A 25,259-nucleotide genomic window follows, 5' to 3' on the forward strand; every position below is an offset into this window, starting at 1 on the left:
TTCCACCGATCCAGGACGTCCCCCGTCGAGGTCAGCAGCGCACCATCCCCACCGTATACAGTGTTGACAGAGCACTGCTTCCCCCTCCTGAGCCGCCGGATGGTGGTCCAGAACCTTTTTGAAGCCGTTCGGAAGTCATTCTCCATGGCCTCGCCGAACTCCTCCCATGCCCGGGTTTTTGCCTCCGCGACCGCCAAAGCCGCGTTCCGCTTGGCCTGCCGGTACACATCAGCTGCCTCTGGAGTCCTACCAGCCAATAAAGTCCGATAGGCCTCCTTCTTCAGCTTGACGGCATCCCTCACCTCCGGAGTCCACCACCGGGTCCGAGGGTTACCGCCGCGACATGCACCGACCGCCCTGCGGCCGCAGCTCCGGTCAGCCGCTTCAACAATGGAGGCCCGGAACATGGCCCATTCGGACTCAATGTCCCCGGCCCCCCCCGAGACATGATCGAAGCTCTCCCGGAGGTGGGAGTTGAAGCTCCTTCTGACAGAGGGTTCCGCCAGACGTTCCCAGCAGACCCTCACATTACGTTTGGGCCTGCCAGGCCTGACCGGCGTCCTCCCCCACCATCGAAGCCAACTCACCACCAGGTGGTGATCAGTTGACAGCTCCGCCCCTCTCCTCACCCGAGTGTCCAAGACATGCGGCCCCAAGTCCGATGACACGACTACAAAGTCGATCATCGAACTGAGACCTTGGGTGTCCTGGTGCCAGGTGCACATATGGACACCCTTATGCTTGAACATGGTGTTCGTTATGGACAAACCGTGTCTAGCACAGAAGTCCAACAACAAAACACCACTCGGGTTCAGATCGGGGGGGCCGTTCCTCCCAATCACGCCCCTCCAGGTCTCACTGTCATTGCCCACATGAGCATTGAAGTCCCCCAGGAGGACGAGGGAATCCCCAGGAGGAGCGCTTTCCAGCACCCCCCCCAGAGACTCCAAAAAGGGTGGGTACTCTGAGCTGCCGTTTGGTGCATAAGCACAAACGACAGTGAGGACCCGTCCCCCCACCCGAAGGCGGAGGGAGGCTACCCTCTCGTCCACCGGGGTGAACCCCAATGTACAGGCGCCGAACCGAGGGGAAACCAGTATTCCCACCCCAGCTCGACGCCTCTCACCAAGGGCAACTCCAGAGTGGAAGAGAGTCCAGCCCCTCTCAAGGAGACTGGTTCAGGCTATTTTATTTTCAGGAAAATTGCACCCCCCAAAAAATGGGTCAATAATGGGTTTTGTATAAAGATGGGTTGGAAATTGTGTTTACCATATAGCCTTTAAAGTTACAAGCACCACAAGCAGAGAACCACCTTCAAATCAACTAATCAAGAAGTGAGGCCCCATGCACTATGGTCTACATGTGGCTACGGAACTATTGCACAACACAATCAAACAGTCCTTTGTTATGTGACCTATATAGCCTAGTTACAAAATGATGACCACATGTCATGTATTATTTTCATAAAATTTAACAATAGTCCTGAAATAAAGGTAAATGTACCTACTCAACTAATCAATGTAGATTCCAGCTGTAAGTGTATAATTAGACCCCTCTTTGAAGTATGTGACCTATAAGGCACAGCAGTCAGTCAATTCAATTTTCTCCTGTTCTGCCCTGTTGCTATGGGGATAACCATTTATTGGACTGATTGGAAAGAACATAGTCTTGACATGCTGTCATATGACTAACATATGTAGCTTAATATGCAGGACAAGGAGCATGACGAGGAAAAATCTAGCCAAAGTAGATCAATCCAAAAACCATCAATCCAGCTCATTTGTAATGTACATTCACGTGACGTATGTAATGTTAATACTGTCTGTTAATTGATCCAGTGACTTGACGTGTTTGTGTTATAGCACGCTTTCTCCAACTCACAAGCCTTCTGCTGGCATTAAAATATCTCATCTAAGAGGTTCAGCTCCTCTGTCCTTTTCCCAGCAAAGTGATTGGAGTGTGATGAAGTTCTATAATTTATCAGTTAGTGGACTCAAACAGGCAACCCTTCACCAACACCACATTATGCACACTGTCATGTAAATAGGAGTTCCTGAAAGGTGGTTGGAAGGAGATAAAAGAAGTTTAGTTGTTCATTGTATCCTGAACAAAGAAAATAGTGATGAGTGGATGGTTCACAATATATCACCTCCACCATCTTGCTTGGACACAAAACGCAATACACAAAGTCAATTAGTTTCAGCCGAGCAATCAGAGAGGAACCGACGAACGGACTTTGAACACAAACGCTGTGATGCTGAAGATCCCTAACAACGTGTCTGATGTTTTCAGCGAACTCATTACGCGCAAGGATACAGGACAGTACGTCAGGATACAGGACAGTCTGGATGCGCATAAATGCTGTGAAGGACAAAGTAGCCCACTTTCTACTGGTTCTTACACACAAGTATAGGATCACACACAGGTTTTATGATTTATCATTATTTTTTTCTGTTCTCATAAAGTCATTGTGTGTCTCCTTTCGAGGCATGTGGAGTTTAAGTACGCCCTGATACTTCTAGTCAGCACATATCAGCTGATGAACTGGAGACTTGTGATCCACTGACCAGGCTAAGTCCTGAGGCCAAGTATTAGGCCTGAGAAACAGATGGGGGACTTCACTCTCATTCCACACAAGATTAACATGTCTGATTTTATTTTTCAGATTTTCTCACATGAGTAATGAACAAGAGATGAAAATGATCTCTTGTGGGAAGGGAAGGGATGTTATGACCTAAATGAGAATAAAAGTATTCTGGAGACTCAAGAGGATGTGAGATGGCAGGAAGAATGCGGTGAATGCAGATTAATCCTGGGTTGTGTTGAGCACACCGGATCTCTGGTGGTCCATTAGAAGTCCCAGATCTTCTGGGCTAATCTGGGTATCGAGGTTTGTTGATGTCCACGTTCCTGTAATAAAACTAACTTTTAGTAGACAATGCAAAAATCCCTGTTTAGCTAAATGATCACTTTGGCATTATACAATGGCCCTTTCAGGAAAACACAATAAATAAGGAAGCTAAGCCTCACTTTCAAAAGAACAATACATCTCTTTTCATGGTATTCAGTCTGAATACACTGTTCACTGTACTCTAGAGCACGTGCTGAGATTACGTTTTTTTGGGGGGGGAGGGGGGGGGGGGGTATGGCAGCAAGATTCAACAATATCTACAATGCGTTGTTGCAATGGCTAAGCGAGATGTTTTGGATGTCTGTTGAGCTTGCAGAACTAGCATTTGACACATTTACATTAATTTACACTCACGTCACACTTATTCATGAAAATATAATCACGCTGGATGAACAAACACACAGAGACTTTGGTACCACAGAAATCAAAGTCTTGTAATTCAATGTATTCACATTACACAACATCCAAATTTTTCAGCTTGTGACAACTTCTACTGATCTCAAAACATATTCACTGTATACATAATACCAATAGGCACTTCCAGTAATTTCTGGCAATATAGTAGCTACAGTATAGTGTCTAAATTACAAAATGGTAAAAATAAATAATGTATATCTAAAAGAGTTTTTGTAGTTTTAATATTTCTTTACTGTACAGCATATATATTGTACAAAATGGAGCGTCAACCGGCAAGGAAAATGAATAATTGTACTTAACACATACTGTGTATTCTGTATCGTAATCTTCCTTGTGTTAATATTGCTACATGTGGTAAGTGCAAGGTACTAGTGAGAAGAAAACAATTAATTTTTTAATCATGTGTCAACTATATAAAAATACAAGTCTCATTTTTTGTTTACAGAACTGTAAAGCTTGTTTGGTTCTCATTGTAAATGATAACACGTGTCAAGAACTATGGCAAACGAATAAGGAGCACACAAATAAAGAGCAATCAAGACAAACAGTACAATATCTTTTTTTTTTTTAAGTGAACGGTGGGTGTAAGAATGGATAATTCTGTCATTTTGAAACAAAGTAAACTCAGAGATCAAGAAACCACAATACTAAAAATGAGTAATGGACAGACAATAACTCAAATGAATCTGAGATTGACTTTTCCAATGTCTCGTAGCAGTTGCCAATGTGCATAGCCAATCTGATGGCCATGCACAGTGAGGATCAAAGCAGAGACTGGTGAACATGCTCGGTGAATAACAATGACCACCTGAGAGACATCATGACAGGGGTGGAATTAGAGGAGTGCGCTTTCAGGAGCAACATTTAGCGGTACAGCACTTAACCCTTCCTCTTCGCCCCACTTCGTATTATAGCACGATGTAACACATGGGTTCATTTGACCAAACTGAAGAAGAATCACAGTTTGGAGGGAAGAACTGCAAAGCATTCAAAACTATGAACACCTAAATATGACTATCTAGTACTGATAGAGGTTGACACAGTGTGCTGAATAAACACACACATTGCGTGCGTGCATGCACACACACACACACACACACGCACACGCACGCGCACACACTGTACATGTGCACTCAACATTCACAACCTAGGATAGCATTTCATACACCCATGTGTGGCCCAACATGCATTAGGAGATATAAATATGTCCAGACGAATGCTGGGGGAATTAGTTGAGTTCAATGACAAAATGAATCAATCAAACAAGCCTAATGTAAAAAGCATATTCTGTTGAGTTGATATATACGAAAAACATTTAATCTTTTTAAACTATTTTGAAAATTACAATTGGACTGTCCTCTCACAGATTCAAGTCACATATATGCTTTTAAAAGCATAATCTGTACAGCAGAATGGCATATTTTATCTATGAGAATGGGATACTGACATAGGTTGTTTTGAAGCTGTTTAACAAACTTAAACTGAGGAACAGTTGTTTAGGGAGAAAACCAATCACCAAAGAAAAGCAACAAAAAAAACAGCCATGAGACATGTAACATTTACATTAAGTTGGATCTATTCTTGTGCATCCAATCTGATTCTAGTCAGGTGTTCTGAGGTTGTTCCAATCATAACAAACACAAACACACAAATATATATATATATATATGAATAATGTGTGTGCTCTAACCCCTCTTGCCCCCTGGGGCATGGTCTATTTAGAGTGGCCCATAAAATCCTGTTCATGAATCTATTTAGGAGTTAGGTTGGAAACGTAGTGTGTTGGCATGTTGTATAGGAACTGCTGGGTGAAATAGACACTGTTCCATGAGTTGTACAGAGAGAGAGATACCTCTTTTTTTATGAACCTCAATGGGATCTCCTGATTGCTAAACATGGACATAAACATACATTTGTTGTTGTGTGTCATGGGAAATAGCCTGCTAGGTTAGCCTTTAGTTATGGCATCATTGTGTGCTAGTGTGGTCTTTGGAACCTTGCTTTGGGGGTTTACTAAATCAAGCTGCCACCATTGTGGCCTGATGGGAGAGTATGTGAGTTACTGTAAACAACCAGAGAATTTTTCTGTACCCTCAAAATTATTTCCACCTTTGGAGACCCATGAAAGATTAAAGGAGATAATGCACTGCACACAAAGTCGAATCCAAATCTGAAATGTGTGTCTATGTTTCCGTTTCCACATATGCTACGCTTTAGCATGTAATTCGCTTATCAGATGCTACAGAGGTGGAAGAATCCCATGATAGAGGATTGAGTGGAGGGACAAAATATCATGTGACTTCATGTAGGCCTAATCACGTTACCCTGTTCTCACTACTGAGAGGATTCACGTTCGCATGCCTCATACAGTCTCTCACCCCAGGGGCAGAACCCGAGCATCCTCTCTACATTATTCTTCAAACCTGACCCCGGGCCAGCCAGTATACTGGCCAATACTGCGTCTAATCCCATTCAACAATTATTTCAGAAGAATTATTGATAATTGATTATTGATTTTCTGCAAAAAATAGTTAGTACGCTAACAGTGTGAAGGTGTGCTAGCATCCAATATCCTATCAAGTTCCTTGTAGACTACCTGTTGAAGAAATTCACTTTTTGTTTTCACTTAAAAATTGTAATGCTTTGCTATCGCTTCCAAACCGTAGGCTACTAGTAAATCCACATATCAATATACACAGACACATCAGCTGAGCACGTCACATTGACTGCATTCCTGCACATCACCTGCCGGGTCCGATGATGTCACGGTTGGTCTACCTGAAAGGCTCCGCGTGGAGCGGAGAGCAGTGTCCATAGCAACGTGACAGGCAGGAGTCAAAGGTTACCCATTATAGAAGGTCTGAACTCGTTACTGAACCATTCACCATAATAATATTTCAGTTGTGAACGCCCCCGTTCACCATTGATAAAGCTATATCTGATTTTAGGATATTTTCACAACAACCTCAAATATGGGAAAGAGCAATGGTATAGAAACCATAATTTAAATCAAAGATGGCATAGGCCTACTGTGCTTTCAGGAAGAGTTGGGAAACAGATAATCAGGTCTCTAATGAGACAAATGATACCCTTTGAAGGCAAAAAATTCTGAGGAAAAAACCTGGTGACACAATACAAAAGTCTCTCTTTTTTGGCCATTTGCGAGAGAGAACTGTGGTATCCGATTGAAGACAAGAGCGTTTCGTCTGTCGTCTGAGTGCTGAAGATTTTGGGGGCAATGCGAACATGTGCAGATGTGATGGCAAACAGAGATGGAGAGAGCTGATGGCCTGCTGATTGTTTACAGACGATAGACGCATGACCAGCTTGACGGTGGATGGAGGAAAACAAAGATATTCCTATTCTTCATTTCTCATCTCTCCAGTTTCACTGGTTCACAGATGATCCACAGACGAAAAAGCAAAACAGTAGAAGATCCTATATCAAAACTCGGGAGAAAAGACTGACGACAGAAAACAACTAGACTTTGAACGTGATGTCGAAATATAATTGCATTTAGAAAATATTTCTTAAGATATAAACTGGTAGCAGTCTCTACAGTCTTTGTTTACATAACGGACCGATGTCTTTGAAGGCCGTTTTCAAGCCGGTCTTGACAGTAGTAAATGAGTCTATTGTTCTGTGATCCCTTACGCTTTACATACATGTGTGATCCTGTATTGCAATATGGAAAGTTCCTACAGAGAACCATGAGGGTTCTCTGTACCCGATTACTCAGGTTTCATGTGTAAAACCCAAGTAATGTCTCCCCCCACCCTGTTTTCTTTTTATAGGCACAAATTTCCCCCCCAACTTCTACAGTGTTGTGTCTTAGTGATGTGCTGGCAACAAATAAATCAGGAGTCTGTTTATAGGACTGAAGAACAAAATAAATTCACGTTCTGGCTCTGTGAAAGATGCCACGTATCCCATGAGCCTTCTCACTCCAGGTCTCCTTCTACTTCCTCTGCTGTTTCAGAGTCTTCCTGTGGAGGGAGGGGCCACTCCGCTTCCTCTTCCGGCTCCTCCCCTTCCACCAGCTCCTCTTTGCTCCCTGGCTCCTCCTCTTCCTCGTGGGTGGCCAGGATTGGCTCAGCTACATTGTTTAAGCGCGCAGACTCCGCCCCCTGGCCTTGTTTCTGAGCCTCTTCCGCGATCACCTTCTTCCACATCTCATGGTTCTCCATCAGGTGCTGGGTGATCTGACAGAACGCTTTCCTCCTCTTCTTGGGGGTCGGTTTTTCTATGAGGTTTCAAAAGAAAAGATGATGAGTCACAAACCAACTGTCAGTCAACCAACTTGTCAGTCAACTGGACAGCAAACAGGATTTGAAACATCTACAAAGAGGTGTGCAGTGTGTTTCTTTTTCAGTTCCACTTACGCGACGCTTCAGAGCTGGTGGATGCATCCTCCTCTGGCGTGTCCTCCTCCTCTTCCTCCTCTTCCTCCTCCTCCTCTTCCTCCACCTCATTCTCCGCCATGTCTGCCTCTCCACCTTTGGGAGTGGGCTCCACCCAGCGCCCGGGTATGAGGGCGGCGGAGTCGTAGGAGTTGCAGAGCGGCCCCACGATGTGCGTGATGAAGGACTCCTGGAGCTTGGCCAGCTGGGGGGCTGAGCGGTCCATGAAGGGGCTGATGGGAAGGCCCAGGCTGGACTCCTCGTCCCCCTGTGGAGGGAGAAACACAGGAGGAGAGGAACGTGTGAAGCACACGCCAGCAGCCTTCACACACCTGGTTGACCAAGCGCAGGAGACCATGTCGACAGAAAGGTCGTTCAGTCAGACTGACATCCAGATTTGCATGTGACACTTTCGATGAATGGTTAAATCTATAAGTAGGTGTCCTGACTTGAATTACATTTGTTGTTCCACTGTTGTGTAGTGATAAGGCCTTGTGTACACATTCTGGACACAAACCTACAATGCTGGCAGTGTGAACTGTCTTGTTGGTTTGTTCCAGACCTCCTACACATTCCATACACTACTTGGATAAAAAAAAAGTGAATAGAAATACGAAACCTACATTTGCACAATGCAACAATTCTGATGCAACATGCTGTTCACGTTCATATGAACTGTTGCTTATATAACCTCCCACCTCTTCCTGTACATGTGAACACAAACATATTGTACACACGCACCCTTAGATTCGCTGCTTTGGAGTTGGAGTTTGTGCGTGTGCGCGTGTTTGTCTACATTGTCTGAACTGGATGTACGCAGACGGCAACCCGCAGCAAGGTCCCCCGTTGTCACGGCAACAAGCCTGCCATGTGTCAGAGCATGTTCCATAGTGTGTGTGTGCGTGTGTGTGTGTGTGTGTGTGTGCGTGTGTGTGTGTGTGTGTGTGTGCATGAGCAGCACACAGGCAGGTGCTTCTCCCTCAAGGCACAAAGGAAACATGTGAACAGGAAGGGACGGGTTCTGGGGTTCGATAGGACTTCTGTCTTGATGGGGGAAGGGGGGGGACTACAAGGGTTCAAACAGCATTGCCAGACGTCTCTCCTGTAACTCCCACCGCACACGGCTAATTGGTATATGGGCGCACGGGCCTGGGCTTGTAGTGGAGGTGTTTTTTCAATGGCTGTCAAAGGCGGTTAGTGTTTGTGTTTTATCATGAAACTCTTTTTAATTAATGACACACCACTCCTGTTTCACACAGTACACTCCATTTCAGTGTGTTCCCCCTAAGGCGTGAAAAACATTCACGTGGACTACAATACGTGTTCTTGGCAGAGGCTGTTTGTGTTTTCCTTCAAAGAGTGTGTTTTTGCGTGTCTGTGTTTTGGCAGAGCTCACACAGCGGCTCCAAGGTTAACAGGCTCTCAGGCTGCCTGTGTTTCAGCTGCGTACCTGAATGGCAGAGCCAGTTTCCTGGGTGTCTTGCTAGCGTCACACTGGCCCATTGTTATTCAAGAGCCCTTGCTGTTGCTAGGCTCCTCAGCATCCCTCTCCTGAGACAGAGACCGGTTGGGCGGCATGGAGCTGGGGCTAAGGCTAAGGCTAAGGCTAGGGTTAGGGCTAGTCTGGGCTAGGTTGTGCTTGGGCTAGGTTGTGCTTGGGCTAGGTTGTGCTTGGGCTAGGTTGTGCTATACTGCCAGGGACTAGGTATAGGTAATGAACAAATAGTGTATCCATGGAAAGGCAATATGGTGTGTTGTATTTGGCATTGGTTACAATTTCAATCAGTTATAGCACAAAGAATCAATACATTTAATAATATTCACATTTATAATAGTTACATGAAGGTTCACCAAATACCAATTACAGACAGTTGCAGTCAAAGATGAGAAGAAAAAAACCATGTTTGTGCTCCCATCAACACGAATAGACCTTGATCTTCTCTACAGAGTACAGCACACAATCTAACCTCGGAAAATGGAGCCCCAGTGTTCCAGTGGTTGCTGATTGGTTGAGTTCACAGGGATTGGGGACCAATCCCTGCCCCTCCACACACTCAGACTACATGTAAACTGCATGTGGACGGATGGAACAACCAGATAATGCCGCTTTAATGAAATCTCACATGTAGGAAGGCCGACAGGGAAAGCCTATAATGGGAGGCTGATTGGTCACGCCAGACCTTATGCATATTCCTTATCAGGGGATCATACAACATACAACGCATCACGTGTCCCCTGGCACGCCACTGTGACATTCAGAGAGCTATCTCTGGCTGAGTAATTGGATGGTGCAATGGCATTACAATCTCAATATGTCAGGTTAGATTGAATGAAAAATGAAGAAAGAGGGAAAAAATGCTGGAGGTCAAAAGCAGACGGGAGTTGGTGAGACTAGGTGGGAGATACAGGGGACTAAGTGGGAGATACAGGGGACTGGGGGGTAGATACAGGGGACTAGGTGGTAGATACAGGGGACTAGGTGGTAGATACAGGGGGACTAGGTGGTAGATACAGGGGGGACTAGGTGGTAGATACAGGGGGGACTAGGTGGTAGATACAGGGGGGACTAGGTGGTAGATACAGGGGACTAGGTGGGAGATACAGGGGACTAGGTGGTAAATACAGGGGACTAGGTGGGAGATACAGGGGACTAGGTGGTAGATACAGGGGACTAGGTGGTAGATACAGGGGGGACTAGGTGGTAGATACAGGGGACTAGGTGGTAGATACAGGGGACTAGGTGGTAGATACAGGAGACTAGGTGGTAGATACAGGGGGGACTAGGTGGTAGATACAGGGGACTAGGTGGGAGATACAGGGGACTAGGTGGGAGATACAGGGGACTAGGTGGGAGATACAGGGGACTAGGTGGGAGATACAGGGGACTAGGTGGTAGATACAGGGGACTTGAGTCTCTATGTGGTTGGTTATAAAATGTGGTTCTCCGTTTAACACTAATCACCACTGATGTTTTAGCTCCAACTCTTTAGCCCCCTGGAGACATGCTTACAATCACTGTTTCTCCGTTCACGTGACTTTAAAAACAAATATACTGACAATCTGCAATTTTCTTTGGAGTTTCCTTACTCTAGCCTGTGTGTGTGTGCGCGCGCAAGTGTGTGTGTGTGCAGAGCACTATTCCATCTACTTGGTTTTGTATGCAAATGAGATGCATAAGTTCCTATCTCTCGTTTGGTTCACGAAGCTTTGACAGCGAGGCAGCCATGCGATTCACGCGCTGCCGTCCAAATAGACTGGTCTCACCTGTTCGTAGAACTCATTGACGATGCCCTCCGTCCACTGCAGGTGGAGGTCCTTGCACTTCAGGGGCCCGTTGATGTCTGCTAGTTTGATGCACATCTGACAGACCAGCAGTCTGTCGTTCTCATTGGACCAATCGATGCCTGTAGCTGGGTCTTCCCCGACCTAGGGTGGAAAATACATTATCATATAGACTGTTGTCTGCTACATCATCATCATGTTGTCGTGCTTGTGCATGTGACTTCTGAGTAAAGTGACTGCTGTGCCACCGTATACAATGCTGGAAGATGTAATGCTTGGCAAAGCATTGGCATTCAACCCAACATAGCATCTGTCTACGTAGAATATGTCTCCTTACTAATCCAGCAACTGCAGATCCTCCGGACAGAGCCATCAAAATATATGACTCATTCTGCTGCACTGCATTCTGATCTACACTCCTTCTGTAGCTTAGAAATAGTGACCTCAATTGCTAGCATCATTTTAACCACCTCCACCATTCAAATGAACTCCTTTCCCAAACATTTATGAATGAATTTGCTGTTTCTGGGTAAGACGAAGGATTTGCGGTGCAAGACAGTGTGCAAAATCTTACAGCCATAAAATCTGTTCTAATAACCAGCCCGACAGCGAGGCTCAACAAACTAATTCAATGGGCTTTTGAGAGAAAGCTAATTTGCTTCTAGGAAAAGCAAGCGAGGTGAAAGTGGAAAGCACAGTAGCACCAAACGGCATGTGAGGAACAATGTTGTTAGCTAGAGGGCAAGGCCAGTAATTGCCACGCTGAATGGTAGAACGCACGGCTATTAGCGTTGGCAGTGGGAGGGAAAATCACCACGTGTCAGGCCTTCCACCACAAAACATAACTCCATTCGAAAGAGGATTTGTCCATTTTTCAAGGATTTATGTCACATGTAATTTGATTTAAAGCCATTCAACAGTCTAAAACGAGACTGTCTATAATCGAGGCAAACACCATATACCGCTACCTCAGCATCATAGGCCTAAACAAGACTTGCAACAGGCTGGGAAAACCAGGTCTCACACCGGAATGGTTCAACTCTACCTTGGCATTGAACTCAGCCAAGAAGTCAAAGTGCTTCTTTAGGTCGGTGGCCAGGATGGCTTCAATGACCAGGAAGCGGAAGCGTTTGAACTCCACGTGGTCCAAGTTGACCAGGAAGTTGAACTCAGGACGGGACATGAAGAGGTTCCAGGCAGAAGCGGCGTGGTGGTTCTCCAGGACTGAGCGGTCGTTATACAAAACAGCCTGCAGAAAAACAGGGAGGGGAAGAGAGAGAGGGAGAGAAAGGGAGAGAGAGAAAGACAGAGGGAAAGAGAGGGAGAGAAGGGGAGAGAGAGAGGGGGAGGGGGAGGGGAAGAGAGGGAGAGAGAGGAAGAGAGAGAGAGAGAGGCGGAGGGAGACAAACAACAAGATTATATCAGGTGGATGGATTCAAAAAATGCTTTCTTCTCTAATGGAAATCAGACCTCGATACCGAGTGGTACAGCAGAGTGACTGTATATTGCGTGTGCAATGATTTAGCGTGCGCAACAACTCTGTGAAGGAACTGTGGACAAACTGTAATTCTATCAGGAAAACAAATAGTTAGTTGTAATCAGAATGGGGTTAAGATGATCCCAAGGACAACAGCTTCACGTCATCTGTCAAGCTGATTATAGAGGTTTACCTGCAGGGCACTGCCACTGAAGTGGGGGTCTTAAGCATTGGGTTTGTGTGTGTGTGTGTGAGAGTGTGTGTGTGTGTGTATACTCTACCTGCACATGTGTGTTTCTCTGTGTCAGTGTGTATGTGTGTGTGTGTGCTGGCTGCACACGTGTGTGTCTGTGTTTGAGACCCCCTACCTGTGGTGCGCTGGTGGCCACCAGGAAGGCGTTGGTCCTGCCGGGGTGGTCGTAGTCGTGCATGGCGGCCGCCACGTACAGCGCCATGAGCTCCAGCGCGGGGATGAGGCCCGACAGGCAGCCGTAGCCGTCCTCCAGCACGCTGTACGTCTTCGACACCAGGAAGCCCATGTGACTGTGTGTGATGCCGCTGTCGGAGTCTGGGGCGGGGGGGGGGGGGGTGGAGTGAGGCAGAGGGGTGGGAAGGGGGGAGAGTGGGTGAGGAGTGGGTGTGAACACATTCAGAGCTAGCAGAGCCAGAGGGCCAGAGGGCCCGCCCCCCCCCCCCCCCCCCCCCCTTCACCCTCCACCACCACTAAACTTTGAACCACCAAATCCACTTATGCAGGGATCAAAGAAAGAGGCTGCAATGGCATAAAAAATGAGGTTAAGAAATAAATATGCGTTACGGGGGGGATATTCTAATCTGGCGGAAATTTCCTGCAGAATTCAACATGGTGGTGCTGCAGTGTTGCGGCTGCACAGTTGGCCTCGACTGACACGTAGGTTTGCGTCCAATGAATTCTGTTCAGTGACGATCTTAAAGAATCTATTCATGCTGACCCATTTATTTAAATCTTTGCGTTTGCAGATATCGGTGGCTCTATTGAATAGCCTAGCTGCCATATTGTAATTAGTGAAGCACACACACACACACCACCCCCCAACCACACACACACACACACCTGAGTCGCTGGAGCCGTGGTCATTGATGAGGCTGAGCAGGCCTGGCACAGGTTGTGTGGTGAGGTACCACACAGCATGAAGAACGTCTGTGGCATGGATCCTGTTGTGGTCTGAGAGAGACAATGTCAGGGCAAAACCTCTAGGGGGCACTGTGGTGCCTTGCATGCATTCACTGTGCAGAGAAATATAGTCTCACTTCTCCCTCTAGTGGAGAGAAGTTAATATGACATTTAACTGAATGGGAATTTCAGAATGGGGGCATTTGAATGTCATTTGTATCATTCATGAGGGAGGAAAGTAGCTGAAATATGGTTCTTACATGGAATATCTCTATAGCCGTTCTCAAGGGCATGGAAGTAGTTCATGAATTCTTGGACAGGGATCTTGAAGGTCTCAAACAGACCTGTGTCTTCAAAGAGCCTGTAAGAAACCTGACACGCCAACATGCTCCAGTTACCCATCCGAATATCACCGATGCTTTGACTGACACACTGTGTCGCTAATGGGCTGGCTGCAGCCTCTGTTGGATTGGCTGGTCTCACCTGACTGAGGATGCGGCCACACTTCCCATTGGTCTTCTCCATCAGGCTGAAGATGGGAAAGTTCCAGTTGTTGAGCTGAGTCATCATCGGCTCCAGGTCCTCCATTACCAACGGCTCTGGGGCCAGCAGGGGCTGATCCTGGGAACACAACACACACACACACACACTAGCATTGTAAACAACAAACACACACATACACTAGCATTGTAAACAACACATACACACTAGCATTATAAACCCAAGGAATACACTAAACAAAGAGAGATATAAGATAGAGAGAGAGAAAGAGTGGGAGATTGAAAAAGAGAGATCCAAAACCCGACAGCGAGAGAGAGACAGAGCGGGGCGGGGTGTTAGACATGGAGCTATCTAGTGAGAGAGGATTCATTTGGACGTGTTCTTCATCTCTGCAATCTCTGTGTCGGCAGCAGATGGGACATGCAGGGCTGTCATCAGTACACAGAGATCATGTGACATGCAGGGCTGTCATCAGTACACAGAGATCATGTGACATGCAGGGCTGTCATCAGTACACAGAGATCATGTGACATGCAGGGCTGTCATCAGTACGCAGAGATCATGTGACATGCAGGGCTGTCATCAGTACACAGAGATCATGTGACATGCAGGGCTGTCATCAGTACACAGAGATCATGTGACATGCAGGGCTGTCATCAGTACGCAGAGATCATGTGACATGCAGGGCTGTCATCAGTACACAGAGATCATGTGACATGCAGGGCTGTCATCAGTACACAGAGATCATGTGACATGCAGGGCTGTCATCAGTACGCAGAGATCATGTGACATGCAGGGCTGTCATCAGTACGCAGAGATCATGTGACATGCAGGGCTGTCATCAGTACGCAGAGATCATGTGACATGCAGGGCTGTCATCAGTACGCAGAGATCATGTGACATGCAGGGCTGTCATCAGTACGCAGAGATCATGTGACATGCAGGGCTGTCATCAGTACGCAGAGATCATGTGACATGCAGGGCTGTCATCAGTACACAGAGATCATGTGACATGCAGGGCTGTCATCAGTACGCAGAGATCATGTGACATGCAGGGCTGTCATCAGTACACAGAGATCATGTGACATGCAGGGCTGTCATCAGTACGCAGAGATCATGTGACATGCAGGGCTGTCATCAGTACGCAGAGATCATGTGACATGCAGGGCTGTCATCAGTACGCAGAGATCATGTGACATGCAGGGCTGTCATCAGAACGCAGAGATCAGTGAGGACCTTGTGAGACGTGCAGGGATGAAAGACGGGGGTGGAGGAAACCCCCACCCTCTCCTCTCCTCCACCCTCTCCTCTCCTCCACCCTCTCCTCTCCTCCACCCTGTCCTCTCCTCCACTCTCTCCTCACCCCCACCCTCTCCTCCACCCTCTCCTCCACCCTGTCCTCACCCCCATCCTCTCCTCTCCTCCACCCTCTCCTCTCCAGGGGGCATCATGGGGTGCAGGAAGACCCCCCGCCCTCTCCTCTCCTCAGGGGGCATCATGGGGTGCAGGAAGACCCCCCGCCCTCTCCTCACCTCAGGGGGCATCATGGGGTGCAGGAAGACCCCCCACCCTATCCTCTACCCCGCCCTCTCCTCACCTCAGGGGGCATCATGGGGTGCAGGAAGACCCCCCGCCCTCTCCTCTCCCCCGCCCTCTCCTCTCCCCCGCCCTCTCCTCACCTCAGGGGGCATCATGGGGTGCAGGAAGACCCCCCGCCCTCTCCTCTCCCCCGCCCTCTCCTCACCTCAGGGGGCATCATGGGGTGCAGGAAGACCCCCCGCCCTCTCCTCTCCCCCGCCCTCTCCTCACCTCAGGGGGCATCATGGGGTGCAGGAAGACCCCCCTCCCTCTCCTCACCTCAGGGGGCATCATGGGGTGCAGGAGGACCCCCTGCCCGGGGGCTTTTCCGCCCTCTGCGTCTTCCTCCGTCTGCGCTACGTCACTGCTGTCACTATTGTTGGCCTCGTGGGTGCTGTCATAGTCGGACGACGCCGTCACCTGGTCCTCTGCCGGATGGAGAGGGAGGTGGGGGGGCAGGATGTTACGATGGAGATTGATATTCACACACAGGTTCCTGCTCCACTCCCTTCATCCCCATCCCTCCCCCACCAGCACCACCACACACGCTCTAACATAGCTGGATGAAGTGAGGTTGAAAAGGATGAAGTAACGGTATACAGTAGGGGTGGGGGAAAAAATCGATTCACGTTTGAATCTCGACTCAGTCTTCTAGCGATTCACAAATGTTTAAACAAAAAATATTTATATTTCAAATTGATTTCGTTTGTTTTTTTTAATTGGGGGGATTAAAAATCGCAAAAATTCATGAAACAATTTGTAATCGATTCGTGACCCCAAGAATTTAACCGAATGGTGAGGTACCAAAAGATTCCCACCCCTAGTATACTGTATAAGTGAGCAGCATAAGAACGTTTACCTGTCCGGTGAATCCTGTCCCCTTTGTCTATGGATCCTTCTCCATGAGTGAGCTTGATGTAAGGCCTGCCACAACTGGAGAAAAACAAGAAATCACACATCGTGACCCTCATCTGCACTCTGTAAATATTTCATTCAGAAATGTTTATCTGTTAAAGATGAGGTTGTGCACGTTAAAATATTCCCAAAAGTTACAATTTTTTAGTAGCCACTTACAGAATCAAAGGTTTTAAAAAAAAATGTTTTTACTCTTGTACTACAACCATCTGGACCTAATTCTTCACAATGCATCATTTAATAGCACGAAGCAACATGGCTAACAGTCTGACTCAAGGTTTTCTGCTCAGCACTCCTTAACCTACATGACATTGGATGTAAGAAATATATGAAAATAATGAAACATCAGTTATGGACTGTAGGGACATGTATGCACATTTACAAATGCTATTGTTTGGAATACCTGACGTAAATAAAAACAACCCCTCAAAAACAGAAAAGATAACTGTAGTTTGGTTGTGAAAGATGAGATGAGGTGTTGTGCTTCCTGGTGGAACCTCAGGATGATCCATGATCGTGGGCAAATGCTGCTGAATTCATTCTTTAAGGTAGTAGAGTACTTTGCCAATAGTTTCTCTACAAAGCGGAAAAGAATGGAGAAGCCTCCACTGCATCTGACACTCTGGGATCAAAGTGTACCCCCAGCAAGAAAGCTCTCCTTCGGCTGGATGGAGATGTGGCAGCCCCAGATCAAAACCTATTCCCAAGTCACGTAAGCAGGACTTTAGAGGAAGATGAGAGGCACTTTGAGCCACAGGGACATGGTTTACCAAATGTTTCATCACGCACTGAAATCTCCTTCATCATCCTCCTCCCAGCATCACTAGATGCCCTCTGTCTGTCTCTCTGTCTCTGTCTCTCTCTCTGTCTCTGTCTCTCTCTCTGTCTCTCTCTGTCTCTCTCACTGTCTCTTTCTCTCACTCTCTCTCTCTGTCTCTCTCTCTCTCTCTCTGTCTCTCTCTCTCTCTCTCTCTCTGTCTCTCTCTGTCTCTCTCTGTCTCTCTCTCTCTGTCTCTCTCTCTCTCTCTCTTTGTCTCTCTGTCTCTGTCTCTGTCTCTGTCTCTGTCTCTGTCTCTGTCTCTCTGTCTCTCTGTCTCTTTAGAGAACACCAATATGAACGGGAAAACCTTCAGAAATGCACGCAATCAACATACGCGCAAACCCTTGAAAACAGAGCACAAGAGTTTGTTTGCTGTCTGTAGTCTCTCTGGCAAGTCATTGAGAATAATACATTTCACAGCATCTATGTTTGATGTTTGTCTCGTTGGCAGAAGTTGTCAAAGGCTCTTTATAGGTGTCCTACTGGGCTGTCCACGCAGTAAACACATCCTACAAAGATGCCAGAGGAAAATGACTCATTAAGACGCTTTACGAACACGCTTATTAACACAAACACAGAGACATTTCAACATAAACAACAACAGAATAAACCAGAACCATTCCGTTGCATTCAACAACTTTAATGGACTAATTAAACATGTCTGAAAACGGGTCTGGAATCCGTCTTCCATATTAACGGTACGACTAAGTTTTGATAGACCATCAGTGCGCTAATTCAACCATTGTTCTGCAAATGGAAGTCGACCGCCAAGGAGTTGTTGTCACCTGTCAGTATGCTCGTCAGTACATCCATACATCATCCAGCATGTCCTCTTATGACATTCTGTTTACTCGCTCCGCTCCAGAACGGCACTGAACCCACCTGTTTCAAAAGCTACCATCGTTCACGGAAAAAAGTATTCAGCTAATAAAAGTTATCTTGAGAGCATCAGCTGACAGCAGTCTGCCCAGCTGTTCTCCACCTCAGCCCTCTCATGTTCTCCTCCAGAACCGTCGGGCCCGTAGATGGTTCCAATTAAAATACCTCATCCCTAATGTAGTAGAACCTGCTAGCCGGTGCAGGAAACGCCCGCTGTTCAAGCGTGGTGTCGCAGACGGCACAAAGGACTGCTGTGTGTCTATCGTTGGGATCAATTGGTTCTTGTGCCGTTTGGAACCGCACCCACCTCAAGCCCTTAATGAATCGTGGGTCCTTCAACAAAGAGCGTTGTGTTGTGTCAGCGTGGCCCAGTCAAGGCAGCGTGTGTAATGCTTAGCAGGTGTGGAATATAAAATAAGTTTGATAGTCTGGCCGGGGGAACAGTACGTACATTATTGTCATGGAGAGGGGAGGGGGGGGGGGGGGTCTCGGGCACACGGCTAAAAAAGACTTTTGCTTTTAGTGAAAGTTGAAGAACTGGATGGTGGGGCTGTTCTGCCCACTCAGTAGAATGAGTGGAGGGGGTAACCTGAGCCAGCAGTGACGTGGGTTCAGGAGCAAAACCAGCTCGGTTTCAAAGGGCCTCTGTCAGAACAAGGGCTTACAGCTGGAGATCAAAACACACACACTTGAATTGAACTCTCCTCAACCCAGGGAAGGAGGCATTCCTGTGTATTAACATCCAGCACCTACCCGTTTCCACGTTCCCCCACACCAAGCAGGTTTGAAACAGTTGGTTTACGAGGCGTGTATCTCTTTAAAAGCGTATGATAGGGAAATGGGAGGAGAAACATTTTCTTCTTTCACTCCCAGTCGTCTCGTACTCACACGCTCTCACGCACAAGCTTTCTGGCATCCCGTCATACGCATCTAAATCAGGGCCGTTATCCACACAGGGGAAATAAATTCTCACAAGTTCCCCGGTTTTGCTTATCTTTGCATGCAGTAAAGCAACTTTTGGCATCCCCTGCCCTGTTCTGAGCTGTAGTTTGCCCTAGTGTTTAACTCTAACACACTCTGCAGGTTGCTAGATTACCATTGGTCGGGAGCCCAAACGAACAGAACCCCATGCCACGATAAACAGTGGGTACCATTACATTCTGCTTCCAGTAATAGGCCTGGGCCCAGATGTGGGGGGATAACAGCACCCGGGACGCTGGGACGCTTACCGCTGCCTCCTGCCCCAGACCGCTCTGATAACCTGCCCCAGACCGCTCTGATAACCTGCCCCAGACCGCTCTGATAACCTGCCCCAGACCGCTCTGATAACCTGCCCCAGACAGCTCTGATAACCTGCCCCAGACCGCTCTGATAACCTGCCCCAGACCGCTCTGATAACCTGCCCCAGACCGCTCTGATAACCTGCCCCAGACCACTCTGATAACCTGCCCCAGACCGCTCTGATAACCTGCCCCAGACCACTCTGATAACCTGCCCCAGACCGCTCTGATAACCTGCCCCAGACCGCTCTGATAACCTGCCCCAGACCTCTCTGATAACCGGCCCACAACTGGCACCATCCCTCTTGCATTCCTGTACTAATGTCCTAATTGAGATTCTGCAGATCGGACCGCCGCGCAATGGAAGCCGTGTGTCGGTTGCTTCCCTTCCCCCCCTAACCACTCTCTAAAGTCTGGCCTCGGCCACCCTGCACCTGGGAGGATAGCAGAGCAGAGAGACATCTGAGGATGTCACACAGTGGTTATCAGTCTAGCATGAGGATGTGTCACAGTGGTTATAAGGTTAGCATGAGGATGTGTCATAGTGGTTATCAGTCTAGCATGAGGATGTGTCACAGTGGTTATAAGGTTAGCATGAGGATGTGTCATAGTGGTTATCAGTCTAGCATGAGGATGTGTCATAGTGGTTATCAGTCTAGCATGAGGATGTGTCACAGTGGTTATCAGGTTAGCATGGGGATGTGTCACAGTGCTTATCTGCTCAGAGGGAGGATGTGTCACAGTGCTTATCTGCTCAGAGGGAGGATGTGACAGAGGGGTGATCACTTTAGGACCAGGGAGTGACAGAGTGGTTCCTCTAGGGTCCCCAGGACAGTGCTGCTCCTTAGAAGGACATTCTCTCTCCCCCTCCCCCCCCCCCCTCCCCTCCCCTTGTTCCCTCGTCCCTCCTCCCCAGACCCATCCAGCCAGTGTTTGGAGAGCCCCGTTAGTCCTCCTGTCGAGACACGGCACTCCCTCCCTCCCAAGAGACGGCGAAGAGGCCCAGGTGTTTGTTTACCGTCGCGCCGCCACATGCGAGTCAGACGTCGTCGGCGCCTGGCCCCCTGGCGACGGGGCGTCTGTGTAAAGAACCTGCGCCGTGCACTCACGCTGACTCAGCGTGTTCTGTCATCACCACGGAATGTTCAAACACAACCAAACACGACAGGGAAAGCCTGACGCTTCGTCTGTACAGAGGCACACACTCGCAAAACAAAGAAAAATGACCTAAAATACCTGAAAGCGTCTCTCGAATGCAGAGTGAACACAGCGGGCGCCACAGTGGGCGGAGCCTCGTGGCTCGCAGCGTCGATTGTGTGTCGTAGCTAACCCATCAGGGCTTTTGTGTGCACTCTAGCGTTGTGTGGACGCTACCTCAGCCAGATCCATTAGCTCCAGTGGTAGGAGTTTTACCAGAGAGCCTGCAGCCCATAAGCAGTGCAGAGCAGGTGAGCACTTTGGCGGATCCACGTGGCTGGATGACGGACGGCGGGGCGCTCCTTGAGTGCTTTTACCAGGCGGCCTTTCCTCTCACCTGGGCCGATGAGATTCTGCAGGTGCTGCACTTCCTAAAAGGTGAGCGGTGAGTGCTTCATACATACACAAATATGCCTGAAGTGTGCTTGCGTCTGCTCACGTTCGCGCACACACACACAGGTATGTAGGCACACATGCGCACACACACGCAAACACGCACGCACAAACACACACACAAGCCCACACAGACCCCCCCCCCTAACACCCCCATCTACCGTACAACCACGTTGTGCGTTTTTATGCCACACATGGCTGAGAAAGGCTTTCTGTTATTCTAAACAATCAATAATTAAACCCGGGGGCCTCGGAGCACATTTCAACAGACTTTTATAAAGCTACACAGGCAAATAAAACTGAGGCACGTTCGCGTCAGCAACTCTGACACTGGTCCAGTCCTGCCCCCTCCCCCGTCCGTCCGTCTCCTTCGCGCACCACAGGCATCCCGGCTCTGACGTGCCTAGTGCATGCGATCCACCACACCGGTCCTCGGCGTGCCAACCAGCATCTGTATTTACTGACAAACGCCTTCGTCAGAGAGGAGTTTCGTGTCCGTGTCATGAACATGGCGGGGAAGAGAGATGATGGGAGGGGGGGGGGGGGGGGTGTAAGAAGAAGGGGCCCCCCTTCCCCTTCCCCCTCTCTATTCGTCGAGGTAAATATTTCAGAGGCGACGGAGACAACCGGCTGCATCAATTATCTTGAGTGCACATGCACACATCTGAAGCATGCAAGGATTCTCTCTCACACACGCCCGCCGGCACGCAGGCATGCACACACACACATTCACACACACGCATGCACACACACGCATTCACACACACGCATGCACACACACACATGCACACACACACATGCACACACACGCATGCACACACACACATGCACACACACACATGCACACACACACATTCACACACACACATTCACACACACACATGCACACACACGCATGCACACACATGCATGCACACACACGCATGCTCGTGTCTGTGGCGGCTCTTCGCTGGTATATCAACTCATTTTTGACACACAGTCCTAGTTTAACGGAAACACGGTTCTAATTCCAAGAGCAACCAACAGCTAAAATAACCTGAAATGACAATAAGATCGTGACTGGGAAAACAGTATTCTTGGTGGGTACAACTGCTTGGATTTACTGGTAAGAGAAGAATATTTTCATGCCGACCAGTGTGTGATCCTGGCCATGTGCCCATCATTCAGCTTATACTCTTACCTTATCCTACTTATCTGCAGCCTGACGTACCACTTACTACTGTCTCCCAAAGTCCCCCCCCCCACCCGTGGAAACAACAACGCACACACACTATACTGTAAGCCTACACACAACCATACACAGCAACCCCAGTCTTTCAACAAACACCCACACATGCCCACGTACACAAACACAGACCCTACCTTCCTAAACAGAGCCCCTGCAGGGGATCACGATGCTCTGTACGCCCCCCCCCCCCCCCCCCCACCCACCCCCCACCCACCCAGACTCAAGCCCTCCAACAGGAGACATCTGCCCAGTGCCTTTGGCATCACCCCAGGACTAGTGTGCACAGAGTGTCTTCCTAGTCTTAGTTATTCAGGTTAATGTGGTCGTCGCTGGGGGCCACATCGTGTCTGCAGTCCACACGGTCCATTTCCCAGACTGCTGGGCCGTGCTGCCCAGTCATGCTCACGTAACCGACATGACAGAGGATCCACTACTGAAACGGCAAACCCCGTGAACTCATCAGGAGCGGAAGCCTTTCTCTCCAGAAACCTCGTGGTATTTAACGCCGCGTTGTGTCACGGGGGTGGAGAAATGGCGACTTAACAGAAACAGGGCGTGCGAGGGGGGAGTGGGAGAGATGAAGAGAGCTGGAGGGTAGACAATAGGGGTGGGGGGAAAATGCGATTCACATTTGAATTGTGATTCAGTCTGCTAACGATTCACAAATGTATGTGAATCGATTTTATTTTAGTCAAAAAATCGTGAATAGATTTTTAATTGAAGTACAAGAACATGGGGGGAAAAGACAAGAGAAAGCGCGAAAATGAGAAAGCGCGAAAATAAGTACGTAGAATAAGTAGACGAGAATGTAATGGATTAGAGTGCGCAGCCTGAAGAATAACGTTGGGCCCATTCCAGGGGAATTATAAGAAGGATGAAAGACATCCGCTGAGCAGATTTTTTAAAGAAATACGTTTTGCGATTTCTGTTAAAGCAGAACTGCCTTTTGTGATGACAAGTCACCACTGGTCCCATGAAATCCATACATTGACCTGGTACCAGGGAGTGTCTGAAACTTTATGGGATCACGTTTTATCCAGTTACTGTTGCCCTCAGAGACAGAGCAGCAACAGAGGAACCACAGACCTATGACAATGTCCTTTCAATCGAAAGAAATTCACATATTGACCCCTCCAAGAAAAAAAGTATACTTAGTATAAAGTATACTTATATAAAATATATTAAATAAGAATTTAATGTATTTGCATAACATTGAGCTTTTTCTACACAACTGAAAGTGAATTTCAGTCTGAACACCTACTGATTTTGCATATTCATATACTTCTCGACAACTTTAACACGTCAGTATGTTGAACCTACTTTGTTAGCATCCTTCAAGTCTAATCTTGCTCGTGTTTGCCTGGGGCGGGTCCCAGTGTGGTGCTGAGGCTGCTGTGTACCTGCAGGTGAGGGCTTCGTGGTAGGGCTTGATGCTGGCACTGCGGTCCCTCCTCACAAGGCTAGGCTCCATGGTGGGCAGGCCCGTGGCAGAGGTGGTGGTGGTCCAGGTGGAGGAGATCCTCCTCAGCAACGCTGGGTGGAGACTCTTCCTCAGACGCTGCACACGCACACACACACACATTGATACACACACACATTGATACACACACATTGATACACACACACGGATGCACACACACACGTACAGATATACACACACACACACAAACATTTTTGACATGGTTTTATCAGAAAATCTCATTATGGAGCAAATGATGCAATACCAGATTGGAGTGAGGAAATGTTTCACAATTGGCAGAGCAGCCCTTTCCCCTTCATCCATAAAGATGAGCGGTGAGCAGGGAACATGGTGAATGCCTTCTACACAGGGGACACAGCAGGATGGCTGTGGCTGGGCTCCCCGTTGGCATGGATCTCTTCCATGGATTTAGGTGTGGTGTAAACTCCTCAGGATGAAACCATTCCAGGGATCTTCTTCCTCTCTCTCCTCCCCATCTCTCTATCCTCCCTCACTCTCTCCTCCCTCACTCTCTGTCCCTCCCTTTCTCTCTCTCCCACGCTCTCCTTACCTCTCTCTTCCTCTCTCTTCCTCCCTCTCTCTCTCTGTCTCTCTCTCTCTGTGTCTCTCTCTCTGTGTCTCCCTCTCCCTCTCTCTCTCTGTCTCAGGGATTACCAGCGAGGTGTGCCACTGTGATGCTCCCATCTGCAGGGTGCCACACAGCAGCTTGTCAGCGCAGCGCTCTCTGCCTCCTGCAGGGTGACCCAGTAAAGCCAGGGAGTCCTGAAGGAGCCCATTCACAGCTGGGCCTGAGGTTCTGCTGCTGATGCACGCACACGCACACACACACACCTGGCACACTCACGTACACACACACAAACCGTGTGTGTATTTTAAGCCTGCATATACCCTCTTCATGCGCACACCCCCCCAAACACACACACACACAAAGCATGGCTAAACCAGGTCGACCGGAGAGAAAAATATTGAAGCTGCGACACCAAAGTCCTACACGATTTGGATGATGGATGTTACTTGATGCGCTTCATTGGATAATCCATTTAGATATAACCTTTTTATACAGAAAGCGTTTGTTTATTTGACAAAGACAGTTAAGCCAGGTTTTCCAACGATCGGCTAACGATGATGTGTTTCATATTGATGTTATTCATGTTGGTATTCCATCTGCCCTGAGCGGTCCTTTTCTGTGGCTCAGCAGAAAAATAAGAGAACATGCAGCATGTTGGGGAGGGAAGGGGGGGGGGGGGGGGTGCATGTTTCCCTTTAGAAAGCTCTAGAAAGCCATCAACATGCACCCACAGCGGATGTCTAACTTCTCAAGGAGGAAAAGCAAGCATAGGGCTTTCCA

General features: G+C 48.0%; 1 protein-coding gene across 1 annotated transcript in view; it reads right to left on the reverse strand.

Annotated features, from left to right (window-relative positions):
• Positions 1-3,144: 3,144 nt before the first annotated feature.
• LOC124476570 (cGMP-inhibited 3',5'-cyclic phosphodiesterase A-like) overlaps positions 3,145-25,259 on the reverse strand; it is a 29,986-nt gene continuing 7,871 nt past the window's right edge. The window contains exons 3-13 of the mRNA XM_047033782.1: positions 23,832-23,989; positions 16,579-16,652; positions 15,999-16,147; positions 14,124-14,261; positions 13,901-14,012; positions 13,581-13,691; positions 12,856-13,055; positions 12,056-12,259; positions 10,993-11,154; positions 7,711-7,996; positions 3,145-7,571 (exon numbers count right to left, since the gene is read on the reverse strand). Of these exons, the coding sequence (XP_046889738.1) occupies positions 7,270-7,571; positions 7,711-7,996; positions 10,993-11,154; positions 12,056-12,259; positions 12,856-13,055; positions 13,581-13,691; positions 13,901-14,012; positions 14,124-14,261; positions 15,999-16,147; positions 16,579-16,652; positions 23,832-23,989 (1,896 nt within the window). The 3' untranslated portion in view covers positions 3,145-7,269. The remainder of the gene's footprint in view (positions 7,572-7,710; positions 7,997-10,992; positions 11,155-12,055; positions 12,260-12,855; positions 13,056-13,580; positions 13,692-13,900; positions 14,013-14,123; positions 14,262-15,998; positions 16,148-16,578; positions 16,653-23,831; positions 23,990-25,259) is intronic.

The sequence above is a fragment of the Hypomesus transpacificus genome, chromosome 14 (genome assembly GCF_021917145.1).
Source record: "Hypomesus transpacificus isolate Combined female chromosome 14, fHypTra1, whole genome shotgun sequence".
Taxonomy (NCBI): Eukaryota; Metazoa; Chordata; class Actinopteri; order Osmeriformes; family Osmeridae; genus Hypomesus; species Hypomesus transpacificus.